This window comes from Drosophila gunungcola, chromosome 3R (genome assembly GCF_025200985.1).
Source record: "Drosophila gunungcola strain Sukarami chromosome 3R, Dgunungcola_SK_2, whole genome shotgun sequence".
Classification (NCBI taxonomy): Eukaryota; Metazoa; Arthropoda; class Insecta; order Diptera; family Drosophilidae; genus Drosophila; species Drosophila gunungcola.
In genome coordinates this window covers 20,372,635-20,386,290 of record NC_069139.1, presented here as the reverse complement: position 1 = coordinate 20,386,290, position 13,656 = coordinate 20,372,635, and the positions used below count along the sequence as shown (strand labels likewise).

General features: G+C 38.9%; 1 protein-coding gene and 4 non-coding genes across 12 annotated transcripts; all 5 read right to left on the bottom strand.

The window, feature by feature from the left end:
* Window positions 1–11: 11 nt before the first annotated feature.
* On the bottom strand, window positions 12–118 carry LOC128252991 (U6 spliceosomal RNA). The gene has a single exon (XR_008267366.1). It is a non-coding gene; the product is annotated as a U6 spliceosomal RNA (small nuclear RNA).
* Window positions 119–862: 744 nt separating this feature from the next.
* On the bottom strand, window positions 863–969 carry LOC128252990 (U6 spliceosomal RNA). The gene has a single exon (XR_008267365.1). It is a non-coding gene; the product is annotated as a U6 spliceosomal RNA (small nuclear RNA).
* Window positions 970–1,151: 182 nt separating this feature from the next.
* Window positions 1,152–9,423, bottom strand: LOC128259572 (extended synaptotagmin-2-B). Of its 8 annotated transcripts, none has more exons than XM_052992089.1 (11): window positions 9,284–9,422; window positions 8,667–8,758; window positions 6,638–7,121; window positions 5,789–6,340; window positions 5,481–5,651; window positions 5,174–5,259; window positions 3,590–3,638; window positions 3,354–3,530; window positions 2,869–3,300; window positions 1,771–2,274; window positions 1,152–1,502 (listed from the first exon to the last, which is right to left on the bottom strand). In XM_052992089.1, exons 2-11 carry the CDS (start codon window positions 8,669–8,671, stop codon window positions 1,413–1,415), a joined length of 2,550 nt encoding a protein of 849 aa, XP_052848049.1. In that variant the 5' UTR covers window positions 8,672–8,758; window positions 9,284–9,422; the 3' UTR covers window positions 1,152–1,412. The 8 variants fall into 8 exon arrangements, with proteins under 8 accessions (XP_052848049.1, XP_052848037.1, XP_052848058.1 ...); XM_052992077.1 differs by lacking the exon at window positions 5,174–5,259 and adding an exon at window positions 4,819–4,916; XM_052992098.1 differs by lacking the exons at window positions 5,174–5,259; window positions 8,667–8,758 and adding an exon at window positions 4,819–4,916.
* LOC128252989 (U6 spliceosomal RNA) lies at window positions 1,542–1,648 on the bottom strand. The gene has a single exon (XR_008267364.1). It is a non-coding gene; the product is annotated as a U6 spliceosomal RNA (small nuclear RNA).
* Window positions 2,596–2,667, bottom strand: Trnad-guc (transfer RNA aspartic acid (anticodon GUC)). Its single transcript has one exon. It is a non-coding gene; the product is annotated as a tRNA-Asp (tRNA).
* Window positions 9,424–13,656: the final 4,233 nt, after the last annotated feature.

Below are 13,656 nucleotides of genomic sequence, written 5' to 3'. Positions count from 1 at the left end.
AAGGTGTGCAAAAAAATGTGGAACGCTTCACGATTTTGCGTGTCATCCTTGCGCAGGGGCCATGCTAATCTTCTCTGTATCGTTCCAATTTTAGTATATGTTCTGCCGAAGCAAGAACGTAGTTCAAACGAAAAAGCACCTATATATACGAACATATCAATGAATAAGAACTTGGGAATTATAAAAATCTGTATACCTTGCCAGCGCCCTCTTGCGGTGGTATTTCAATAGTTTCGCTATTTAACTAAACTAGATGGCGCCCTATTTTTTGTTTACATCAAATGTCAAATAATTGTAGAATTTTCAGATAAATTAAAGAAAGAAACTATAATAAGAAAAATATTTAATGCAGTTTTTTATTTATTTTGTATTTTATGATCCATTGCATAATTTTTGTAAAACCTATTTATCTTTAAACTGGAAACATTAATTTAACACCAGTTTGAAAAATTAACAAATCAAGATTTCTGTATAAGAAAACAATTAGCACTCTTTAAACACCTTTCACAGTCAATTGCTAACAAATAAATATATCATGGAAAATTATTTTAAAATTATGAAATTGCGAGATATCTGCTTGAAATTTTCAATAAAATATGCATTAAGGCTACATTGCCGAGTAAACAAAACCATTTATAATTATTTTTGAACTGGAAAAACTGGTTTAATATGCAAACATAGCAAAAGTGAAAAAACTTCGTGATTTGCGATAATGTCTTAAATGTTTTTACGCATTACAAAATAATTTTAACTTTTTCGAACCCACAAACTTTAAAAAAAAAATTAAAATTTGATTGCTGGTATTGCGAGTTACCCTCTGCTCAAAATATTTATGGAAACTAAATGTAAAAGACCCAAACAAAAAAATGTGGAACGCTTCACGATTTTGCGTGTCATCCTTGCGCAGGGGCCATGCTAATCTTCTCTGTATCGTTCCAATTTTAGTATATGTTCTGCCGAAGCAAGAACAAAGTAGGGTTGAAAAACTACATATTTATACAAAGGATCTGAGGAAAACGTAGTTGAGAATTGTTACAAGAGGTACGTGGCTTAAAGCCGGCTTGAAATAATGCGCTTCGAATAAAGTATTCAGAACAACAAATATTTAATCTTTGATTCCCTAATTAAATAAATGCCAAAAAGTATTTTATTTTAAATTTTTTATTTGAAAACACAGTTCGTTTTATCTGACTACAACAAATTGATAGTTTTAAATATAGAGGCACGACTAAAAGAGTTTTGCTTGGTTTTGGTTAAGGGCAACTGAGACCAACCAGGGCTTTTCCAAATGAAGTATACAATACACATAACAAATACAAAAGGCTTTAAGTGCGATTGGTAAAAAAGTGTTAAGTTGTTCTTGAGTTGATTGTGCTGTAATGAGACTCGGCATTCGTTCGACCTCGGATATCCTAATCGTGCCGTATTTCAGGCTGCAAGTCGAACCAAGAATTCAAGCCAGCTGGTGTGGTAATCTCGGGATCGTCCAGAGGTAATTTCAGCTGAAAGTAAACAACATAAAACGAATGTTAAGCCAGCAAAAAAATGTGGAACGCTTCACGATTTTGCGTGTCATCCTTGCGCAGGGGCCATGCTAATCTTCTCTGTATCGTTCCAATTTTAGTATATGTTCTGCCGAAGCAAGAACGAAGTTCAACCGAGTACCTTTCCTATTTATATGCAGGCCATACAGAACAAGGACTTGGGAATTACAGGAATGTGGAAATCCTTCGGAGTTCTTAATGTTAGGGGTTGCTTTTGGGTGCTTACCATGCCAATGATGGGACTGCCGCCGGATAAAAATCCCTTTTGAGTGCAAACCGTCACCTCGAGTTCCGTCTGCCTGAGCTCGGCTATGGAAATCAGGTACTCAAAGGAGGCATCGTAAACTGGATTGCAGTTGTCCTTGATCACGCCAGTCTTCCGCTTGGACTCCTTACTGCGGCCCGGCAGCAGGTAGAGCTTCACATACGGATCGGGGATGTTGGTGGGATCGCGCAGCGGAATCTTCTGGATCTTGTGTATGGTCACGTCCAGTTTCTGGCGCTGGGCGCTGTAGCGGATCGACAGCTGCATCCGTCCCAGGCCGTGTTCACCAGGAGAGGATGTGGAATCCGGGAAGCGGTGGGTCAGCACGGAGGCGGCCAGTTCGCTAATGGGCTTTTCGCTGGAGGTAGACTGCGACATGGCAGGGGAGACTTTTGTAACCACCACAGAATCCTCCTCACTGATGGGCGATTCGGCGGACAAACGCTTGCTGGTTACCTGGGATTCCTAGAGGCATAAATAAATATAATATAAAATAATTGCAACTTAACAAATTTATCATTGGTTTTATATGTACTTCTTTTTGTATCTTGACCTAAATATTTTTACCATTATACTTTATGGATACAACTAATAAATATATTTCTTATTTTATTTAATTTAATATGATATTGTTATGGTTTGTTGTATTTAAATCTTAAAAAGAACCCTATTAAAATATATGCATTAATTAATCGAGAATTTTTAATAATAAATTAAAGAAAATCTATATATTAAAAAAAAGATAAAACCCAAAAAAATGAAAACAAAAAAAAAGAATCTTCGATTCTCCCCGACGGGGAATTGAACCCCGGTCTCCCGCGTGACAGGCGGGGATACTAACCACTATACTATCGAGGACGTTGAAAAAAAGTGAGCTAAAGTTATTGTATAAAATTGATTAGATGGCAGCAAATTATTTACCTATATATATACAATATATATAGTGTTATTATTTTTAAAACCTATGAGTGCTGGCTCAATTTTATCACATATTAGTTTAATCTTTTTTAATGCAGTACTTTAGTAAGGGTCAATTTAGATATGGATGAAATGACCTACCTTAAATGCTGGCGGTGCCACAGCAGCCACATCTGGTGTTTTAACAGAACTGCTGCGAGTTAGGGCCGCCACCTGTTCCAAAGCATCCGATTCCTTGTCAATTTCACCCGGTTGCAGTATCCGCAATGAGAGCGACATAAAGAGTTTCGATTCTGGACCAGATTTTTGCAGCTGGAAGGGTTGCTGGATCACCTCCATGTTGAACTGTTTGAGCAGAGTGCTCAGAGAGTAGGTGTATTGACCGATATCGTTTCCGGTCTTTTGGTCGTAGATCTTAATGATCAGGCTCTCGTTATCGGGATTGCTGACCAGGAAGGTGAAGCCCTGCTCCCAAACGGGAGAATCGTCCCGCATTATCATGGCAGTCTGCTGTTTCTGTTTGTTGACACTGCACACCAGATAAGGGTCGGGTTTTGAGCTGGACCGAGCTTGCTATTGGTGGAGATTTAATTTAATAATTATAAATCAATAGTTGATAAACCCACTTTTAAATGCCTGGCTGAATCGATAAAAACGCTGAGAACCGCCGAGCTCATGGTGGTCACACGTAGTAGTTGAGTTTCCAGAAGGATCTGCTGAAGATCATTGGGATTGGCAGTGAGTTTATACCACTGCAGACGGACATGAAGCAGTCCGTGCTTGGCATCTTCCAAGGTTAGCCACTGTGTGATAAATCAAAGGAGTTACTAAGGATATAGACGGGAAATCTCACTTTACTCACACTATCCACAACGCCTTTCTTGATAACACTGGCAATGTCGATGCTGGCTCTGTTTTGGGTAGGTAAAATATGGAATTAGTTTATGGAAACATTAAGTTTAAATCAATTAAAATCAAACGAAAATAAAACTGTTAAACTTTTAGCGGGACCCCTTTAAAATCAAACTGGTTTGGGTATCTTGTTCTATGTTCTTGGGATATACATAAGTGGGTCACGTCTTTTGTAGTGGGTGCTCGTTCGTGTTCAATCAATCAATCAATAGATGGTTGCCTAACCTGCCGAGCGACTCGTCATCACTAGTACGGTCCCAGTCAAAAAGTCTGAGCACGAGTATGGCATGCTGCGAGACCTCGACCACAGCCTGCTCCATTCATCGTTCGAACCAAAAGCAGGGTAAAAGACATTTTCGTATTATTAATTGTTAGTTTTGGCGCAAAATCTACATAAACTATGGTCTCAACGGGAGTTATTTACATGGTCCAATCTAACTACAGAAATTGGTCATTGGCATGCTGGTGGTTCTGGCTTTAATGTGTGTCTGTGGTTCAAAGTGCTCCAGCTTCTGCTTGTGTGTCAAAAACAAGTGTCAAAAGGCATGCAAATTAGTTCTTTCAAGTCAATTAGTGTCTACTTAGTCGGGTTTGCAAAAGTGATGAGACTATATTTAGTACTCTTATTTAAGTGCTATATTTTAGATCGATTGCAGATTGACAAACAAGGAATGTAGTTTTATTTACACCACAACAAATAACTACCAAATTTCAGTTTTAAGGTAAAATATATTCCTAATACATTAAAAATAACTTGAATTCCAATAAATTATTATATTAATATATCAGCAAAGAGTTTTTTAAAGGTATGTTTTCGTTTCAAGATAGGATCGGAATCATACTATTGATTCTAATTTGAATTAAATGTTTTTTTTTTGTGTTAAATATCTACAAAGTTTTTCTATATTTTTAGTGATTGGTAAATTATGTTAATATACAAAATCTACGGATGCCTCTAAGGTTTAGCTTATAAGTTCCAAAATGTTATATTTCAATCAATTTATATTCCAACCAAGTTATTTAGGTCATCCGAATTTCCCAATAACTTTTTCATAGGCTATATTTTCTCAGTGCTTGTTAGTAAACTTATTCAGAAGGTAAATAAAAATCAAGAAACACGAAAAACCAAGAGAGAACAAACAAACGAATTGTGAATGCAGTTTCATGCGGCAATACAACCTGCCCAATACATCATCGCTCTGTACACCTGGCATTGTCTGATCATAGTCCCACAAAGAAAACCCAATATAGTGGCCTATGGTGGTAAAAATACACGCCTAGAAAAACAAATGTGTGAGTGTTTTGGGTGGTAGAAGGTAGAGAAAATAGTATTTAATCCATAGAGCAGAGCGAAACGAAACGGGACGGAAAGCGAAAAAACAGGGAATATAGCCTGTCAATTCTCAGTTTGGGCGGCGTCATGCAAAAAAGAGCTCTCAATTCAATCAACAAACGTTACTCACTGGGGTTTCGAGGGGGTGCAGTTGGGTGTTGGTGTGCTAACTCAAAAAAGAAAAATGAAAATGTTGCTTACCTGCCCAGGTTCTCGTCTTTCTTGGAATCATCCGAGTCCTTCAATTGAATCTCGACAAATTGACCCATTTCAATAAAAACAGTTGCCTGCATTTAGGCGCCAAACAAAGTAATCGAGTGATAAAAGAATGGAAAATCAAAATGGAAATAACAGAAAGGCAAAACAACAAACTATGCAAGAATCTGTGGACTTGTGTTGAATTGTATCATGCAGCAATCGATTGACAACATCAGCAGACTACAAAAAGCAACGCAACAAGCTCATGGGATCTCGGGATCCTCGAGGGAATCTCCCAGAGAATACGTACCTCACACCAGTAGTCCCACTTGGGATTCACGTTGTTGTCTATAATCTGGGTCTTGAACTCCTGGGCGCCCACATTGATGATGGCATACGGATCGGACTTGCCCTTGCCCAGCACACTAATGTCCTTCTTCATCAAGTCCTTAGCCTCAACCACGTGAATGCGCAGGATGCCCTGAAATAGTATTATTTTGTATTCATGATTATCAACTACTCAAAAATCTCTTATAAATAGATTATCCTTATATTGTGATCACTTTAGCGTTATTATCCTTATCCTTATGTGCAATATGTATATTATTTTTAACCCACCTCTGGTTCAGGCATCTTCAGGGCCACCGCCGAAACCTCTTCGCTTAGTGAAATGGGCAGTTTATTGGGCAACACCATCACATTGCCAATCTGCTCCACAATGATCCTTCTCAGCAAGTCGCTTAGTCCCGGCATGTCCATGAAATCGATCACTCCCACCAAATTGAAGTCGATATTCGGATTATTTAGGAAGAATATCTGCAGTCCACCAACCAGAGGCATCGATCGGATCAAAGGCTTCATCACGACTCGCACCCAACCATGGATCTGGAAGTCCTTGATACCACCCTTCATACCACCCAAATAGAAATTGATGTCGCAATCGCTGGCATAAAACAGATCCAGATCCATGATGATCTCATTGCGATCCACATTCTTGTCGTAGATTTTCACACCACCAATGCGAGGTGGAATGGTGCCCAGAATTATCCGATCGAACCGGAATCCATTCATCTTGTAGTTAGCCAGGGCCAGTGCCACATTGGGCTCAATGGTTTCCTTCACCAAAGTGCGAGCAAAGTGATTGGCATTCGGCCACACTTGCTTTAGTATCTGCAAATAGAATATAAAATCGGTTGTAACATTATGTAATTCTTAATCTTAATAACAAATGTAATATATGGATTCCTTAAACTAATAGTAGTAGAAATAAACAAAAACTGTCCTTCCTATATTTTATATTTGCATTACATACATCAAAAGCCTTTTTCTCAAATTATTATTTTATTAGCTTTATTTACTTAATATGTTATTATATAATTTTCTTTATCACATGAGTTTGCAGCCCCTCAATTTTGATTTTTTTTTCTTGTTAATTTTTATTTTTGATGAAATTATTGAAAATCATACCTTATTCAGCCACTCGCATCGCTCCACGTCGGGGAAGTATACCCAAGCGGGCAGTTCGTCGATTCTGGCCAGGATCACATCCTTTTCGGAGGCGATGGCCGAGGCCTTGGCGATGTCGCGCTTCTTCTCCGAGGTTTTGGCCAATTGGTCACGGGCCACCGAGAGGATGACCGGAGCTATCAGCCAGGCCACCGACCAGCCCATGTAGCCCACCAGATAGATGGAACCCACGATGGCCACCTTCTTGCCCAGCGTGTAGAAGACGGAGAAAATGCTGTTATCATCGCCGGCAGGTTTTGTGGCCACCACCGTTGAATTGCCGTTTGCCGCCTGGGTGGGCGTGCCGTTGCCGGTGGGCGTGGCAGGCGCCACCACTGGGGTTTCGCTCATCTTTTTGGGCTCCACCAGGGGCACAAAGGGTTCGTCCGCAGTGGGATCGGGTGGGCTTATGAACTCCGCCAAGGGCACCGACGGGCTGCTATCGCTGCAAAAGATGAACGAACACGATCATGAGCATCTCTACCAGATATTTCCGATTGTAAAGCTCACGGCAGCTGACTCATTAGCGTTTGCCGGCTAAGATGCCGGCGTCGAACCCAATGCTCATGATAATGATGATGTCATACTATATTGTGCTATTAGCTAGCAATGTGATCTTGGAATGCATCGCTGCCTCTCTACACTCCATATACTCTTCATAATGTACAATATACCTACAAACGTTTACGAACACTTTGTTTATTTACGTAGCTTAATTTTTCATTTCTTTAATAGAGTCTCGCATTGCTCATACGACAAGTGGGTGGGGTAAACTGACACAGTTTTACGAGTTTTCTGGTGGCGCTCACCACCCACCGAGTTACCTGTTGAGTGGATACACAAAATAGCTTTCATTTCCATCAAGGGTAGCTCAACTTGTTTGCGAAGTTTGTATTACACAAAAGAAAGCATAAGAGTATCAAGTGACCTGCTTAAAGTTGATTAAAGAAAACTTCTGTAGTTTTTGTCTTTCGCATTTTTTTCTTTTTTCTAACAAATTCAAGAAAGAATCCCAACCTGCTTAGCTACACAATTTATTGTCCCATTTTTATACACACAAGCTTCACAACTTTGTAATGTTTGGTGGTCAATAAACTTATTATAGAAAAGTTTAAAAATTCTCTAAATTATATATTTTCTAAATTTTCAGTATTCCAAGTGTATTATTCATTTTCAATAAACTTTTCTTTTATTTTTCCGTCTCTTTTAATTATTCAACGCTTAGCATCTGTTGACTTTATTCAAATTTCCCAGAACATTTCCCATTGTTTACCTTTCATTTGTTTTTATGCGGTGGCTTTGGGGACTCATTATAATATAGCCGTAATTTTCTTTTAGCAGCACATACAAATTTTATATGTAACCTTGACTTGAATAATCGGCCAAACCAAACTTTTCAAGAGATTTACAACCTCAGCGTTTTACGCTTTGTATGCTGTTTACAACAAAGGAGACCAAAAATGTTCACTAAGCTGAATTCTTGAAGTGGCTAAAAGAGGGGCTTTGCTCGCTGACAAGCAGGGTGGTCCTCTCCGGTTACGAGTTTGCTAATTCAACTTTAACTGCTGGGGAATTGTTACACTCTGTTCCGTTCGGAGCTGCTGGGCACCTGTTGAGTCGCCACCGACCTTCTGCCCCAAAAGGCATCCAAAATATATATATATATAAAGTATCGTATATATGGGAGGAGAGTAAGCGTAAAACCCGAATACGAGAGAGGGTCTTAATTCTAGACTGGCTGCCAAAGCTTGTCTGCCTTCAAAAAGATGGGGAGACTTCCCATTGCCAAGAACTTGAACTGAACACGGTTTTTACTTTTGTTTTGCTCAAATTCTCGAATTTTTTTTTTGGTGTTCAGGTTTCTGGGCGATGACGTAGTCACGATATGTTGTTACTTTATATGTGCGGAATACTTGAGTGCCTCATGTCTTTTGTATTGTGTAAATGTGCTTAAATAAATGGTAAATAAATAAATTAATTGTTGCATCACCTCATCGTTTAAGTTCTGGTCTCACTTGTGGTGTGTATATGCAGAGTGTAGGTTATTTATGATGTTTGGTTTTGGGAGAAATATGTGTGCATCTGAAATAAAGAGTTGGTGCTCAATTAAAAGTGCAGCTATCGAGATGGTTTTATGGATAAATTAAAAGTCACTTTCAGGTCTTATTTATATCTTTTCATTTGCATTTTATTTTATATAAAAGCCTTTTCGGCTTTTCACTTTGCTATAAATAGTCCAACATTTTTTATTTTCAATCTTTCAATTTCTTCGTTTGCTCTTATAGCACAAACGTTTTATGAAAACATTTGTAGCTTTTGCAATTATTTGAAAATTATGCATTTATTTGAAAATATTTAGATAGCTTGTCAGAGCTAAAATTCCTTTCATTTAATATTCACACACAAAAACCACAACGAACGGAAAGCCAACTAAATACGTATTTGCATATATATTGAGGGGCGAATATAGCTCAGGGCGTCGAGAATGTTTTTTGTATATTTTTATCAAGTTCTTCTATTTCCGCAGTAAACAAATGGGTTTTTTCAAAAACACAACCGGATTCCGATTACACATCAAACCAGGCATAATAAAGTGATTATACGCACCGAGAGTACGAAACAAATTCTTTATAGACCTGATTACTTCACTTTGCCTCTGTTTTTTTTTTCAAATTTCTGTAACGAACAGAGCAAATTCAGCGACTTTTCATTGTGAGCGGCGTTTCGGAACTAAATTGAATTGAATTCAATTCGCGGAGCATCAGCCACTAGAAGAAACCTCCGAGTCGGGGGCTTTGAGTGAAAGCTCCCAATTTGAGTGGAAGCTATGTTGACGCAGCAGCCGCCAAGTCAGCAGCACTGCGGGATTCTTGGCGCCATCAGAGGGTCCTGGACGGAGGCACTAGACAGCAAGGTTGAGCTTACAGAAGGACCTCTTTGTTCGGCAATTAATTTGAATATTAATGAGCACAGTATTAGGGCGTGAGGCTTACTTGCTTTTGTTCGGTCGTAGCCTAACCAAAGTTTGGCTGCAGTTGTAATGGATCGACAACCAGCATGATTTATTATGAAATAAGTTATACAAAAGGACAGCTAAACATTCTCTAATTTCTTGGTCACCATGCGTAAATTGAATGACAAATGAAATGAGTAGTCGCCAAGTTTTGCCTACCTATGTGCTCTTTAGACATTTTTGATTGTGTGTTCTCTAAAGATACGATTAAATGAGCTATTTATTTAAATTTAAATTTGTTTGCTACTTTCGTCTTGTAAAAAAGTGGTAGACAAGCTTGTGGGCTCTATATACCTTTTAATTTTGAAGTTACGAAAGTAATGCTATTTTACAAACAAGTTCTATAAAGATATTTTGATTTCGAAAATTTCCTACCTGCTCTCATTTGTTGCTCAGTGTAATTGGATTGATTGTCCTTGGTCCTGGGTCAAGGGGTAATTGTTGCTGTTAGCGGCCTGCTTTTTCTGGCTGACTCACTTGCAAATGAGATAAAATCTATGCTGTGTTGAGTAATTAGCACCACAGTTTGAGAGCCACTTTGAATGACGCACACGGGCGTAATAAACCCTAGGAAGTGTGCAGCCGTGAATAAGGATTAAGCGGCATTTTTTTGTTTGCTCGGATGTTTGTACGATCTCGCTCTGTTTTTCATAAATATCAAATGGCTTGCGGAACACATGGCGTTTGCGTAATAATCATGGCATATGCATTTTTAATGGTTCGATGTGAAATCGAAAAGGTAAACAAAAGCGAGAGGGAGAGTCGGCGGAACTGAACCACGAAAAAGCGCAATTCAAAAGCAAACAAAATCTGTCCGGGAAAGAGAACGTACTTGAACATGGCCTTCAACACTCAACTACACACATCCACCGACCACTCACACGCTCGCACGCACACTGATGCACACATTGTCTGGCTGCAGGACATGCAGGGAAGCAGAAAAACTCTGCTGAAGGACGCGGGCAGCCTGCAGTCAAATGGAGCCAGCGGATGTCGGATGTGGATCCCCGTGTCCTGTCCTGACACAGAGAAAATATACCCGCAAAATTCTGTCAATTTCTGGGACAAAAATATCTCCTGCCAGCGGAACATTGCTTGGATTCATTGGATTTAAAAATATCCTTTTGCTTTTCCACCCTCCAATTTATTAGCCCCCACTTAAAAAGCAACATAATATTTAAACCCATTTAAGTGCGCTAAATTATTGATTTAAAACTATAAATTTTATAAAATAATGTTGAAATTGACTGAAAAAATAATTATATCACAGCCCTTGAAAAGGCTAAATCATAATATGCACATTTAAAAACAGGTAATTCTTCTTATAAGAGATAAATGTTCGCTGTGTAATTGTTAATCAAGTACGAATCAACGGAAGTTAGTTCCTCCTTTCCGGTGCAACACACATACGTATTTCTGGATTAATGACACAATGGAGCCTTAGGGAAATTTTGTGAATTTGCCAGGCACATCCTGCATCCTTTTGAGTAAGGAAACGTTCATACACACGTGTATTCGTTTAATTGCCTCTTTAATATTTGATGCTACCTTCTTTGATTTTCCTCAAACTTGTGAAGGTTCCTTTGAGGTTTTTCAACTTTGAACCCACTTATGGGGGCGTGGCAGATATTTTGTTGGACTGGTAATACAACTTTCCCTCAGCAACATAAAACTTAATTCAAAGCTAAATTGTGACAATTCTTGGAAAGTAATCGAGGTCACACGATGACAGCGCCTTGACTTTATTGAGCGAACAATGTAAACAAATTGGGAATATTCTTTTTAGCTTTCGTGTAGCATCGCTGGCGATTGCAAGAAAATTGCGTCACATCGCCTTTGATTTATGGAGCGGCTCCAGTCGACCAAAACGAGGGAAACCGGGGCAACCTGGCCACTGAAGGTAGCTTTGAAGTGAAGCAGGTCAGGCAGACATAAGCACACGGGACAAAATACTTTGCTAAACTTAGATTTCATTCAGTTTTTTCATTTTAAGATGCAATTAATGTGCATAGTTTTGAACACATTTTTTTGGTTCTTAGAAGCTACCAGTAATTTTATTAAATGAATTCCAATGTAGATTTTTATCTGTGCATCGGAAGAAACATTGATTGCAGACAAATGTCGTTGATACATTGACGCAAACATTAAATGAGGTCAGAATTGAATTAGAGCCAAGGGGGAATTCAAGGTTTCCCCAGATGGTAATTCAATCAGAAACACTCAATTTAAACTTGCTTTAACATAGTTGCTTTTTATGCAGTGCTTTTGAAAGATTTTCAGTAAACACTCGAATCATTCGTGTGTAACTCAGCCCAACGCTTTTTAGCCTTTCCTACTGTTCAGGTAATTTTCTTCACAAAGCCAAATGTGGGGGACTTCCAAGAAGGCCTTAAAGCCTCCTTTCGCCTGGCATGTCAAACTTTTCTTTTGACTACGTTTGGTTAGCCCAAAAAGACCTTTAGCCAAGTTGTTATATGCAGATGATGTTAACGTAAAGCGGCCTCGGGGATACACATAATACAACCAACATGGGAGCCAGGCCACCACACTTTTCTGCAAATGAAAGTTTCGCCACCCAACGTTCGTCCATTGAATTATCCTCAATTCAAAGCATGTTCCAGGCCATGTGTTTTTCCCCATAATCCGGATCCATTATTGGGCTTTAATATCAGTCGAAGCCAACGCTGACATTTACAGTACTGACCACAACTGGGCATCTAAGTACAATTGGAATGCTTCGCCTTATGAATTATACACAAGTTTGTTTCTATTTTTTGTTGCCCTGAAATGCCGACAGCTCCTACACCAAAGTGAAGAAACACGCACGGAAATCGTTGATTGAGGCAATAAAAAGAAAAACAAAGGAAGCCAGAAAAGGGAGCCGATTATTAATGAGGTTTAGTTGGGTCAAAGGATACAATGTCAAGGATTCTTTTAGGAAAACTTGCTGTGGGCAACTTCTTTTCAAAATACTACTTCAGCTTAAGAATTCGTTATTCATGGCTCATAAAATCTAGTGTTGTGAACGATTTGGAGATCGCTTTTTATTGTTCAGTTGGTATAATTTGTCCATCAGCACAGTTTGGTCATTTTATTACCTTATAAACATTTTCTAAATGTAATGTAAGAAATGTTAGAACTTATATAAAACAACACCAGTTAAATGTCTGTGTGGCAACTAAACTATCTTTCTAATTAAACATTTCCTTTAGCATACGGGTAGGAGCACGTTCACATTAAACATGCAGTGTTAATCTATCTTTCTAATTAAAATATTTGTTGTATTATACGGGCAGGATAAAACCGAGGTAAACTCAGCTAAAACACGACAACCCCGTTCCCCGGAGCATATAAAACGTTCCACTTTGCGGGAGCAACTTAACCTAAACGTAAATCCTAAATTTTTTCTCTCGCCTGACTCGTCACCAGCTGCAAGGCCTCTTTTATAGTGAGTGTGTGTGCGTTTGCGAGTGGCTAACCACAACCACAGGACCCAGAGCCGCCTTAATGTGTCCACATTTTAATTACCCTTGATGTCGAGTGCGAAAGGCTGCCACCGAAAAGTATAGGATAAACAAGAACAACAACAACGGATGAGAAAAAAAGTTGAAGGCTTTATGGAAACGCGCTGGCTTTCATAAATATTTCAAATGCCCACCAAGTCAGCTTTGCCAGCCCCTTCTTCATCTCTGACAGCTCTTTCTGTCACTTGACACTGCGTTTTATACTTTTCTTTGCAAATTTTCCTGGGACAACGTGCCGTATGTGTAATTTACATGCTTCAAGTTAAATGAAACCGATGGAAGAGTCTCTAGAGTCGCGATAAGAGCCAAACCTTTTCGCAGGTGGACTTTTGGAAGTCGCCACTTAGGACTTTTGCATTTGTAATGCCACACACAAAAAAATTATAGTGCCGCAAAACTTTATTTCAAAAAATAAATTGACATATTTTTATGAGTTTTTTTCT

Coding starts and splice junctions, on each gene's coding strand:
- LOC128259572 (XM_052992077.1), bottom strand. Junction 5,652..5,788: donor TGAAGATGCCTGAACCAGAG/GTGGGTTAAAAA, acceptor ATACTATTTCAG/GGCATCCTGCGCATTCACGT. Junction 3,301..3,353: donor ATTCAGCCAGGCATTTAAAA/GTGGGTTTATCA, acceptor CTCCACCAATAG/CAAGCTCGGTCCAGCTCAAA.